Below are 13,436 nucleotides of genomic sequence, written 5' to 3'. Positions count from 1 at the left end.
TACAGGTGTAACCTGTCCGTGCAGTAACTCAGTCATGTGGTGTAGTACAGGTGTAACCTGTCCGTACAGTAACTCAGTCATGTGGTGTAGTACAGGTGTAACCTGTCCGTACAGTAACTCAGTCATGTGGTGTAGTACAGGTGTTACCTGTCCGTACAGTAACTCAGTCATGTGGTGTAGTACAGGTGTAACCTGTCCGTACAGTAACTCAGTCATGTGGTGTAGTACAGGTGTAACCTGTCCGTACAGTAACTCAGTCATGTGGTGTAGTACAGGTGTAACCTGTCCGTACAGTAACTCAGTCATGTGGTGTAGTACAGGTGTAACCTGTCCGTACAGTAACTCAGTCATGTGGTGTAGTACAGGTGTAACCTGTCCGTACAGTAACTCAGTCATGTGGTGTAGTACAGGTGTAACCTGTCCGTACAGTAACTCAGTCATGTGGTGTAGTACAGGTGTAACCTGTCCGTACTGTAACTCAGTCATGTGGTGTAGTACAGGTGTAACCTGTCCGTACAGTAACTCAGTCATGTGGTGTAGTACAGGTGTAACCTGTCCGTACAGTAACTCAGTCATGTGGTGTAGTACAGGTGTAACCTGTCCGTACAGTAACTATGTCATGTGGTGTAGTACAGGTGTAACCTGTCCGTACAGTAACTCAGTCATGTAGTGTAGTACAGGTGTTACCTGTCCGTACAGTAACTCAGTCATGTGGTGTAGTACAGGTGTAACCTGTCCGTACAGTAACTCAGTCATGTGGTGTAGTACAGGTGTAACCTGTCAGTAACTCAGTCATGTGGTGTAGTACAGGTGTAACCTGTCCGTACAGTAACTCAGTCATGTGGTGTAGTACAGGTGTAACCTGTCCGTACAGTAACTATGTCATGTGGTGTAGTACAGGTGTAACCTGTCCGTACAGTAACTCAGTCATGTAGTGTAGTACAGGTGTTACCTGTCCGTACAGTAACTCAGTCATGTGGTGTAGTACAGGTGTAACCTGTCCGTACAGTAACTCAGTCATGTGGTGTAGTACAGGTGTAACCTGTCAGTAACTCAGTCATGTGGTGTAGTACAGGTGTAACCTGTCCGTACAGTAACTCAGTCATGTGGTGTAGTACAGGTGTAACCTGTCCGTACTGTAACTCAGTCATGTGGTGTAGTACAGGTGTTACCTGTCCGTACAGTAACTCAGTCATGTGGTGTAGTACAGGTGTAACCTGTCCGTACTGTAACTCAGTCATGTGGTGTAGTACAGGTGTAACCTGTCCGTACAGTAACTCAGTCATGTGGTGTAGTACAGGTGTTACCTGTCAGTACAGTAACTCAGTCATGTGGTGTAGTACAGGCGTAACCTGTCCGTACAGTAACTCAGTCATGTGGTGTAGTACAGGCGTAACCTGTCCGTACAGTAACTCAGTCATGTGGTGTAGTACAGGTGTAACCTGTCAGTAACTCAGTCATGTGGTGTAGTACAGGTGTTACCTGTCCGTACAGTAACTCAGTCATGTGGTGTAGTACAGGTGTAACCTGTCCGTACAGTAACTCAGTCATGTGGTGTAGTACAGGTGTAACCTGTCCGTACAGTAACTCAGTCATGTGGTGTAGTACGGTGTAACCTGTCCGTACAGTAACTCAGTCATGTGGTGTAGTACAGGTGTAACCTGTCCGTACAGTAACTCAGTCATGTGGTGTAGTACAGGTGTAACCTGTCCGTACAGTAACTCAGTCATGTGGTGTAGTACAGGTGTAACCTGTCCGTACAGTAACTCAGTCATGTGGTGTAGTACAGGTGTAACCTGTCCGTACAGTAACTCAGTCATGTGGTGTAGTACAGGTGTAACTCAGTCATGTGGTGTAGTACAGGTGTAACCTGTCAGTAACTCAGTCATGTGGTGTAGTACAGGTGTTACCTGTCCGTACAGTAACTCAGTCATGTGGTGTAGTACAGGTGTAACCTGTCCGTACAGTAACTCAGTCATGTGGTGTAGTACAGGTGTAACCTGTCCGTACTGTAACTCAGTCATGTGGTGTAGTACAGGTGTAACCTGTCCGTACAGTAACTCAGTCATGTGGTGTAGTACAGGTGTAACGTGTCCGTACAGTAACTCAGTCATGTGGTGTAGTACAGGTGTAACCTGTCCGTACAGTAACTATGTCATGTGGTGTAGTACAGGTGTAACCTGTCCGTACAGTAACTCAGTCATGTAGTGTAGTACAGGTGTTACCTGTCAGTACAGTAACTCAGTCATGTGGTGTAGTACAGGTGTAACCTGTCAGTAACTCAGTCATGTGGTGTAGTACAGGTGTAACCTGTCCGTACAGTAACTCAGTCATGTGGTGTAGTACAGGTGTTACCTGTCCGTACAGTAACTCAGTCATGTGGTGTAGTACAGGTGTAACCTGTCCGTACAGTAACTCAGTCATGTGGTGTAGTACAGGTGTAACCTGTCCGTACAGTAACTATGTCATGTGGTGTAGTACAGGTGTAACCTGTCCGTACAGTAACTCAGTCATGTAGTGTAGTACAGGTGTTACCTGTCAGTACAGTAACTCAGTCATGTGGTGTAGTACAGGTGTAACCTGTCAGTAACTCAGTCATGTGGTGTAGTACAGGTGTTAACCTGTCCGTACAGTAACTCAGTCATGTGGTGTAGTACAGGTGTTACCTGTCCGTACAGTAACTCAGTCATGTGGTGTAGTACAGGTGTAACCTGTCCGTACAGTAACTCAGTCATGTGGTGTAGTACAGGTGTAACCTGTCCGTACAGTAACTCAGTCATGTGGTGTAGTACAGGTGTAACCTGTCCGTACAGTAACTCAGTCATGTGGTGTAGTACAGGTGTAACCTGTCCGTACAGTAACTCAGTCATGTGGTGTAGTACAGGTGTAACCTGTCCGTACAGTAACTCAGTCATGTGGTGTAGTACAGGTGTAACCTGTCCGTACAGTAACTCAGTCATGTGGTGTAGTACAGGTGTAACCTGTCCGTACAGTAACTCAGTCATGTGGTGTAGTACAGGTGTAACCTGTCCGTACAGTAACTCAGTCATGTGGTGTAGTACAGGTGTAACCTGTCCGTACAGTAACTCAGTCATGTGGTGTAGTACAGGTGTAACCTGTCCGTGCAGTAACTCAGTCATGTGGTGTAGTACAGGTGTTACCTGTCCGTACAGTAACTCAGTCATGTGGTGTAGTACAGGTGTTACCTGTCCGTACAGTAACTCAGTCATGTGGTGTAGTACAGGTGTAACCTGTCCGTGCAGTAACTCAGTCATGTGGTGTAGTACAGGTGTAACCTGTCCGACAGTAACTCAGTCATGTGGTGTAGTACAGGTGTAACCTGTCCGTACAGTAACTCAGTCATGTGGTGTAGTACAGGTGTAACCTGTCCGTACAGTAACTCAGTCATGTGGTGTAGTACAGGTGTAACCTGTCCGCAGTAACTCAGTCATGTGGTGTAGTACAGGTGTAACCTGTCCGTACAGTAACTCAGTCATGTGGTGTAGTACAGGTGTAACCTGTCCGTACAGTAACTCAGTCATGTGGTGTAGTACAGGTGTAACCTGTCCGTACAGTAACTCAGTCATGTGGTGTAGTACAGGTGTAACCTGTCCGTACAGTAACTCAGTCATGTGGTGTAGTACAGGTGTAACCTGTCCGTACAGTAACTCAGTCATGTGGTGTAGTACAGGTGTAACCTGTCTGTACAGTAACTCAGTCATGTGGTGTAGTACAGGTGTTACCTGTCCGTACAGTAACTCAGTCATGTGGTGTAGTACAGGTGTAACCTGTCAATAACTCAGTCATGTGGTGTAGTACAGGTGTAACCTGTCCGTACAGTAACTCAGTCATGTGGTGTAGTACAGGTGTAACCTGTCCGTACAGTAACTCAGTCATGTGGTGTAGTACAGGTGTTACCTGTCCGTACAGTAACTCAGTCATGTGGTGTAGTACAGGTGTAACCTGTCCGTACAGTAACTCAGTCATGTGGTGTAGTACAGGTGTAACCTGTCAGTAACTCAGTCATGTGGTGTAGTACAGGTGTTACCTGTCCGTACAGTAACTCAGTCATGTGGTGTAGTACAGGTGTAACCTGTCCGTACAGTAACTCAGTCATGTGGTGTAGTACAGGTGTAACCTGTCCGTACAGTAACTCAGTCATGTGGTGTAGTACAGGTGTAACCTGTCCGTATAGTAACTCAGTCATGTGGTGTAGTACAGGTGTAACCTGTCCGTACAGTAACTCAGTCATGTGGTGTAGTACAGGTGTAACCTGTCAGTAACTCAGTCATGTGGTGTAGTACAGGTGTTACCTGTCCGTACAGTAACTCAGTCATGTGGTGTAGTACAGGTGTAACCTGTCCGTACAGTAACTCAGTCATGTGGTGTAGTACAGGTGTAACCTGTCCGTACAGTAACTCAGTCATGTGGTGTAGTACAGGTGTAACCTGTCCAGTAACTCAGTCATGTGGTGTAGTACAGGTGTTACCTGTCCGTACAGTAACTCAGTCATGTGGTGTAGTACAGGTGTAACCTGTCCGTACAGTAACTCAGTCATGTGGTGTAGTACAGGTGTAACCTGTCCGTACAGTAACTCAGTCATGTGGTGTAGTACAGGTGTAACCTGTCCGTACAGTAACTCAGTCATGTGGTGTAGTACAGGTGTAACCTGTCCGTACAGTAACTCAGTCATGTGGTGTAGTACAGGTGTAACCTGTCCGTACAGTAACTCAGTCATGTGGTGTAGTACAGGTGTAACCTGTCCGTACAGTAACTCAGTCATGTGGTGTAGTACAGGTGTAACCTGTCCGTACAGTAACTCAGTCATGTGGTGTAGTACAGGTGTAACCTGTCCGTACAGTAACTCAGTCATGTGGTGTAGTACAGGTGTAACCTGTCCGTACAGTAACTCAGTCATGTGGTGTAGTACAGGTGTAACCTGTCCGTACAGTAACTCAGTCATGTGGTGTAGTACAGGTGTAACCTGTCCGTACAGTAACTCAGTCATGTGGTGTAGTACAGGTGTAACCTGTCCGTACAGTAACTCAGTCATGTGGTGTAGTACAGGTGTAACCTGTCGCAGTAACTCAGTCATGTGGTGTAGTACAGGTGCCCTTTTAACCGGTGTCCGTTCAGTAACTCAGTCATGTGGTGTAGTACAGGTGTTACCTGTCCGTACAGTAACTCAGTCATGTGGTGTAGTACAGGTGTAACCTGTCCGTACAGTAACTCAGTCATGTGGTGTAGTACAGGTGTAACCTGTCCGTACAGTAACTCAGTCATGTGGTGTAGTACAGGTGTTACCTGTCCGTACAGTAACTCAGTCATGTGGTGTAGTACAGGTGTAACCTGTCCGTACAGTAACTCAGTCATGTGGTGTAGTACAGGTGTAACCTGTCCGCAGTAACTCAGTCATGTGGTGTAGTACAGGTGTAACCTGTCCGTACAGTAACTCAGTCATGTGGTGTAGTACAGGTGTTACCTGTCCGTACAGTAACTCAGTCATGTGGTGTAGTACAGGTGTAACCTGTCCGTACAGTAACTCAGTCATGTGGTGTAGTACAGGTGTAACCTGTCCGTACAGTAACTCAGTCATGTGGTGTAGTACAGGTGTTACCTGTCCGTACAGTAACTCAGTCATGTGGTGTAGTACAGGTGTAACCTGTCAGTAACTCAGTCATGTGGTGTAGTACAGGTGTAACCTGTCAGTAACTCAGTCATGTGGTGTAGTACAGGTGTAACCTGTCCGTACAGTAACTCAGTCATGTGGTGTAGTACAGGTGTAACCTGTCCGTACAGTAACTCAGTCATGTGGTGTAGTACAGGTGTAACCTGTCCGTACAGTAACTCAGTCATGTGGTGTAGTACAGGTGTAACCTGTCCGTACAGTAACTCAGTCATGTGGTGTAGTACAGGTGTAACCTGTCCGTACAGTAACTCAGTCATGTGGTGTAGTACAGGTGTAACCTGTCCGTACAGTAACTCAGTCATGTGGTGTAGTACAGGTGTAACCTGTCAGTAACTCAGTCATGTGGTGTAGTACAGGTGTAACCTGTCAGTAACTCAGTCATGTGGTGTAGTACAGGTGTAACCTGTCCGTACAGTAACTCAGTCATGTGGTGTAGTACAGGTGTAACCTGTCCGTACAGTAACTCAGTCATGTGGTGTAGTACAGGTGTAACCTGTCCGTACAGTAACTCAGTCATGTGGTGTAGTACAGGTGTAACCTGTCCGTACAGTAACTCAGTCATGTGGTGTAGTACAGGTGTAACCTGTCCGTACAGTAACTCAGTCATGTGGTGTAGTACAGGTGTAACCTGTCCGTACAGTAACTCAGTCATGTGGTGTAGTACAGGTGTAACCTGTCCGCAGTAACTCAGTCATGTGGTGTAGTACAGGTGTAACCTGTCCGTACAGTAACTCAGTCATGTGGTGTAGTACAGGTGTAACCTGTCCGTACAGTAACTCAGTCATGTGGTGTAGTACAGGTGTAACCTGTCCGTACAGTAACTCAGTCATGTGGTGTAGTACAGGTGTAACCTGTCCGTACAGTAACTCAGTCATGTGGTGTAGTACAGGTGTAACCTGTCCGTACAGTAACTCAGTCATGTGGTGTAGTACAGGTGTAACCTGTCCGTACAGTAACTCAGTCATGTGGTGTAGTACAGGTGTAACCTGTCCGACAGTAACTCAGTCATGTGGTGTAGTACAGGTGTAACCTGTCCAGTAACTCAGTCATGTGGTGTAGTACAGGTGTAACCTGTCCGTACAGTAACTCAGTCATGTGGTGTAGTACAGGTGTAACCTGTCCGTACAGTAACTCAGTCATGTGGTGTAGTACAGGTGTAACCTGTCCGTACAGTAACTCAGTCATGTGGTGTAGTACAGGTGTAACCTGTCCGTACAGTAACTCAGTCATGTGGTGTAGTACAGGTGTAACCTGTCCGTAAAGTAACTCAGTCATGTGGTGTAGTACAGGTGTAACCTGTCCGTGCAGTAACTCAGTCATGTGGTGTAGTACAGGTGTAACCTGTCCGTACAGTAACTCAGTCATGTGGTGTAGTACAGGTGTAACCTGTCCGTACAGTAACTCAGTCATGTGGTGTAGTACAGGTGTAACCTGTCCGTACAGTAACTCAGTCATGTGGTGTAGTACAGGTGTAACCTGTCCGTACAGTAACTCAGTCATGTGGTGTAGTACAGGTGTAACCTGTCCGTACAGTAACTCAGTCATGTGGTGTAGTACAGGTGTAACCTGTCCAGTAACTCAGTCATGTGGTGTAGTACAGGTGTAACCTGTCCGTACAGTAACTCAGTCATGTGGTGTAGTACAGGTGTAACCTGTCCGTACAGTAACTCAGTCATGTGGTGTAGTACAGGTGTAACCTGTCCGTACAGTAACTCAGTCATGTGGTGTAGTACAGGTGTAACCTGTCCGTACAGTAACTCAGTCATGTGGTGTAGTACAGGTGTAACCTGTCCGTGCAGTAACTCAGTCATGTGGTGTAGTACAGGTGTAACCTGTCCGTACAGTAACTCAGTCATGTGGTGTAGTACAGGTGTAACCTGTCCGTGCAGTAACTCAGTCATGTGGTGTAGTACAGGTGTAACCTGTCTGTACAGTAACTCAGTCATGTGGTATAGTATAGGTGTAACCTGTCCGTACAGTAACTCAGTCATGTGGTGTAGTACAGGTGTAACCTGTCCGTACAGTAACTCAGTCATGTGGTGTAGTACAGGTGTAACCTGTCCGTACAGTAACTCAGTCATGTGGTGTAGTACAGGTGTAACCTGTCCGTACAGTAACTCAGTCATGTGGTGTAGTACAGGTGTAACCTGTCCGTACAGTAACTCAGTCATGTGGTGTAGTACAGGTGTAACCTGTCAGTAACTCAGTCATGTGGTGTAGTACAGGTGTAACCTGTCCGTACAGTAACTCAGTCATGTGGTGTAGTACAGGTGTAACCTGTCAGTAACTCAGTCATGTGGTGTAGTACAGGTGTAACCTGTCTGTACAGTAACTCAGTCATGTGGTGTAGTACAGGTGTAACCTGTCAGTAACTCAGTCATGTGGTGTAGTACAGGTGTAACCTGTCAGTAACTCAGTCATGTGGTGTAGTACCGGTGTAACCTGTCCGTACAGTAACTCAGTCATGTGGTGTAGTACAGGTGTAACCTGTCCGTACAGTAACTCAGTCATGTGGTGTAGTACAGGTGTAACCTGTCCGTACAGTAACTCAGTCATGTGGTGTAGTACAGGTGTAACCTGTCCGTACAGTAACTCAGTCATGTGGTGTAGTACAGGTGTAACCTGTCCGTACAGTAACTCAGTCATGTGGTGTAGTACAGGTGTAACCTGTCCGTACAGTAACTCAGTCATGTGGTGTAGTACAGGTGTAACCTGTCAGTAACTCAGTCATGTGGTGTAGTACAGGTGTAACCTGTCCGTACAGTAACTCAGTCATGTGGTGTAGTACAGGTGTAACCTGTCCGTACAGTAACTCAGTCATGTGGTGTAGTACAGGTGTTACCTGTCCGTACAGTAACTCAGTCATGTGGTGATCAGTCAGTCAGTCCCTGGCCCTGGGCGGCTGGTAATACTGGACCGTGGGCCGCGTCCTCGTGGTGGTCCGAGGCTGCCCGTCTCCCCCGCGCCGGTACTCTAACCCCTCCTCTTCCTTCTGCTACCACACATACAGATCTACCATCAGTTTGGCTTTTTAACATCGTACTCAATAAGATTCTATTTTCACAGGCAGGACCTGATCCTAGATCTGCACTCTGGCTCACTGTGAACACAGGCCCTGGTTTATGAGATGATATCAGAACCAGCTGATAGAGGTCTTCCTGAAGACAAAACCACGTCGTCGGTGTCTTCACAACTGAACACGTCGCGTCATCTCAGACGGAACCAAGGACTTTCTTTAGGCTCATTCTCAATGAGTCTTTCCTCGTTTCCTTACACCCTCTCTCCTCTCCTCCTGCTCTAAAAGCCATTAGAGGAGACGGTCTAGGGTGGGGGAGGGACCTCGGACATTCTCCTCCAATACGGTTGAGAAGCTGGACGGGAGAGAGGACGTGAGGAATCACGGAAAGGTGAGTTGAGACAGAGCAACTGTAGTCCATAGATACTTACCCAGAAGTCCGTGTTGACAGGTCTGATGTTGTGTAGAAGGACCTCCTCACAGTTTCCATACTCAGTAAAGACCACGACCGCTGTGAGGCCAGAGGGATGTACAGCATCTATCCTGGACCTGTAGAACTACACACAGAGGTGTTATTATACACAGCATCTATCCTGGACCTGTAGAACTACACACAGAGGTGTTATTATACACAGCGTCTATCCTGGACCTGTAGAACTACACACAGAGGTGTTATTATACACAGCGTCTATCCTGGACCTGTAGAACTACACACAGAGGTGTTATTATACACAGCGTCTATCCTGGACCTGTAGAACTACACACAGAGGTGTTATTATACACAGCGTCTATCCTGGACCTGTAGAACTACACACAGAGGTGTTATTATACACAGCGTCTATCCTGGACCTGTAGAACTACACACAGAGGTGTTATTATACACAGCATCTATCCTGGACCTGTAGAACTACACACAGAGGTGTTATTATACACAGCATCTATCCTGGACCTGTAGAACTACACACAGAGGTGTTATTATACACAGCATCTATCCTGGACCTGTAGAACTACACACAGAGGTGTTATTATACACAGCATCTATCCTGGACCTGTAGAACTACACACAGAGGTGTTATTATACACAGCATCTATCCTGGACCTGTAGAACTACACACAGAGGTGTTATTATACACAGCATCTATCCTGGACCTGTAGAACTACACACAGAGGTGTTATTATACACAGCATCTATCCTGGACCTGTAGAACTACACACAGAGGTGTTATTATACACAGCATCTATCCTGGACCTGTAGAACTACACACAGAGGTGTTATTATACACAGCATCTATCCTGGACCTGTAGAACTACACACAGAGGTGTTATTATACACAGCATCTATCCTGGATCTGTAGAACTACACACAGAGGTGTTATTATACACAGCATCTATCCTGGATCTGTAGAACTACACACAGAGGTGTTATTATACACAGCATCTATCCTGGATCTGTAGAACTACACACAGAGGTGAGGTGATTGTCATCCTTCCATCTATGTAACCATGAGTCCAGTGTTAATATAATTGATTGTCATCCTTCCATCTATGTAACCATGAGTCCAGTGTTAATATAATTGATTGTCATCCTTCCATCTATGTAACCATGAGTCCAGTGTTAATATACCTTGTTGTCTTCCCAGTAGAGCGCTAGAACCTGGTCTCCTGGTTTCAAGTTCCCCAGGCCTTGAGGCTCCATGGACCCAACCTGTCCCTGGTCTGACCTCTGCCCTTTGACCTGCCCTGACCTCTTCTTAGGGGCGGTGTTGGAGTTGTTATGGGCTGGGTTAGTGCTGTTCCTGTTGTGTGGCTCCTCCCCTCTCCCTGGGGCGGGACCAGAGGAGTAGTTCTGTTGTTTGATTGGCCCTGTCCGGTGTTCCGTCGACGAGTCACCGTTTTGGAGGTGTGGACCCGAGCCTGGGCCGCCGCCCACTTGGCCTTTCACTGGACGAGACTCCCCCCACGGGACACGCCCCAGTCCTGCGTCCCGGCGCTACAGTCCTCTTTGCCCCGCCCACGACGTAGAAGAGTTTGACGGTCCGTTGTCCCGGTAACGGTCAAAGTTGTCCGAGTTGGGCCTTTCACTGTGGGACTTCCCCCCTCCTCTCCTTCTGCTGTTGGGCTCAGCTCTACAATACAACACAACTTTACTGTACATCCCAGAATGACACATTCTTTCATTGGCATCACCGTACAAGAATGAAAACCATTGCAGACACATGAGAAAACAGTCAAACCTCGCACATTGTAATCAAATATCCATTCAAACAATGTCACTTCTTTATATAATGTTTACTTACCCTACATTACTCATCTCATGTGTATATACTGTATTCTATACCATCTACTGCATCTTGCCTATGCCGTTCGGCCATCACTCATCCATATATTTTTATGTATATATTCTTATTCATTCCTTTACAATTGTGTGCATTAGGTAGTTGTTGTGGAATTGTTAGATTACTTGTTAGATATTACTGCACTGTCGGAACTAGAAGCACAAGCATTTCACTACACTCACATTAACATCTGCTACCCATGTGTATGTGACAAATAACATTTGATGAGACGCCATTCATAATCAAGTCTAATCCAGTATCCATACCTGTTGTCTGCTCTGCTGTCAGATCTCTGGACCCCTTTAGGTTCTGATACACAGTTAGAACTGGACTCTGTCTGGTGCTGGCCTGGTTTAGAGGCAGCTGGTGCAGGCCCGTTGTTCTGCTTCATCCCTCCTCCTCCTCTCTTATTAAACGACAGATCAGGTACCGAGTGCTGCTCTCTCCGACTTTGGTTCTGGAACCCTCCGGAACCAAAACTAGAACCTACTCTGATTCCCTGCTGGAAGGTTCCAGAACCAGAAAGATCCCCCTGGGTTCCGTCTCTGGGTTCTCTGTTCCGCTGGCCAGGGGCGGGGTACGTAGCAGGGCAGAACACTGATGCCTGTCCTCTGGCCTCCCTGGCTGCTTGTCTCTCATTCTGGGCCTCTCTCCACCTCTCTGTCCCTCCTCCACCTCCAGGAGGGGCCTTCTCCTGTGTCTGGCCCCTTTCCCGGCCTCTGTCCTGGGCTCTCTCCTGGCCCTGCTGGCCCCCTGCTGGAGCTGGGACTGGAGCTGGGGAAGGGGTGGATGTGGTGATGGAAGGGTCGTGGCCAGGTTTAGGGAAGTCCTTGTCACTATCCCTCTGGAAGCGAGGTGGTCTGTCGTTCCTATCGTTCCTGAAGTCTGATCTATCGTTCCTCTCGTTTCTCTCCTTCCGTGATCTGTCGTTCCTGGACCAGTCATTCCTACTGTCTGCCCTGTCGCTGCGTTGGGGGAACCTGTCCTGGGACTGGTGGTTAGGGGGGAACGGCATCTTACCATCATGATGCCTCTGAGAGGACTGGCTCTTTGGCTCTGGAGGAGAAACCCAGAGAAAAAGATATTCACACACACAGTGTGTCAAACGTTTAAACATTTCAACAAAATGTTGTTTTTGTTTGCCGATAGACAGGCCCAGTGCCCGGTTCTGTCTGTCTGGTGGCTGACCTGCCAAAACTGATAGACAGGCCCAGTGCCCGGTTCTGTCTGTCTGGTGGCTGACCTGCCAAAACTGATAGACAGGCCCAGTGCCCGGTTCTGTCTGTCTGGTGGCTGACCTGCCAAAACTGATAGACAGGCCCAGTGCCGGTTCTGTCTGTCTGGTGGCTGACCTGCCAAAACTGATAGACAGGCCCAGTGCCCGGTTCTGTCTGTCTGGTGGCTGACCTGCCAAAACTGATAGACAGGCCCAGTGCCCGGTTCTGTCTGTCTGGTGGCTGACCTGCCAAAACTGATAGACAGGCCCAGTGCCCGGTTCTGTCTGTCTGGTGGCTGACCTGCCAAAACTGATAGACAGGCCCAGTGCCCGGTTCTGTCTGTCTGGTGGCTGACCTGCCAAAACTGATAGACAGGCCCAGTGCCCGGTTCTGTCTGTCTGGTGGCTGACCTGCCAAAACTGATAGACAGGCCTAGAGCCCGGTTCTGTCTGTCTGGTGGCTGACCTGCTGTGAGTGTTTGTGTTCTCTGAAGTACGGCAACTAATCAGTCTCCGTTTCAAAAATACTGAATCTTAGGAGGCGATTCTTAGAGGAAGATGTATTTTCTTTCTACTAAATGTCTCCTTACTACATTTGCACACACTGTATATAGACTTTTCTACTGTGTTATTGACTGTATGTTTGTTTATTCCATGTGTAACTCTGTGTTGTTGTTTGTGTTGCACTGCTTTGCTTTATCTTGGCCAGGTCACAGTTGTAAATGAGAACTTGTTCTCAACTAGCCTACCTGGTTAAATAAAGGTGAAATAAAATGTATAAAATTGGTAAGTCATGGTATTTAACAAGATGTAAAGAGGAGCAGGCGGCAGGCAGCACACAGCAGGCAGCACGCTACAGGCAACACGCAGCAGGCAGCACGCAGGCTGTACGATTGTTTATCCCACAGGCAGCTCAAGATTAATTTGATGGACAGTTCTGGACGCCTCGTGAAGGACGTTAAAGTCCCACTTCAGAAGCGACCTTCCTTTACAGACAAGTAAAAAACCCGTTCAGCGGGCGCTTCCAATCCATCTCCAGAGAAGGTTTGGTGTTGGCATTTAAACAGCTGTCGTGTTCCCTCACAGACAAACAAACAGACCGCAGGAGAGGAGCTTTCAAGGGGATATGACTGAGGGAGACAGAACTTCACTGTCTGGCCCTAGTTGTCCTTATTAGGA

General features: G+C 47.4%; 1 protein-coding gene across 1 annotated transcript in view; it reads right to left on the bottom strand.

Annotated features, from left to right (window-relative positions):
* LOC123738799 (tudor domain-containing protein 3) overlaps window positions 1-13,436 on the bottom strand; it is a 69,416-nt gene that overhangs the window by 14,670 nt on the left and 41,310 nt on the right. Inside the window, exons 11-15 of the mRNA XM_045713520.1 lie at window positions 11,308-12,097; window positions 10,700-10,831; window positions 10,330-10,657; window positions 9,137-9,262; window positions 8,532-8,684 (exon numbers count right to left, since the gene is read on the bottom strand). Of these exons, the coding sequence (XP_045569476.1) occupies window positions 8,571-8,684; window positions 9,137-9,262; window positions 10,330-10,657; window positions 10,700-10,831; window positions 11,308-12,097 (1,490 nt within the window). The 3' untranslated portion in view covers window positions 8,532-8,570. The remainder of the gene's footprint in view (window positions 1-8,531; window positions 8,685-9,136; window positions 9,263-10,329; window positions 10,658-10,699; window positions 10,832-11,307; window positions 12,098-13,436) is intronic.

The sequence above is a fragment of the Salmo salar genome, unplaced genomic scaffold (genome assembly GCF_905237065.1).
Source record: "Salmo salar unplaced genomic scaffold, Ssal_v3.1, whole genome shotgun sequence".
NCBI classification, from domain to species: domain Eukaryota; kingdom Metazoa; phylum Chordata; class Actinopteri; order Salmoniformes; family Salmonidae; genus Salmo; species Salmo salar.
This window is presented reverse-complemented; position numbering and strand designations above follow the sequence as displayed.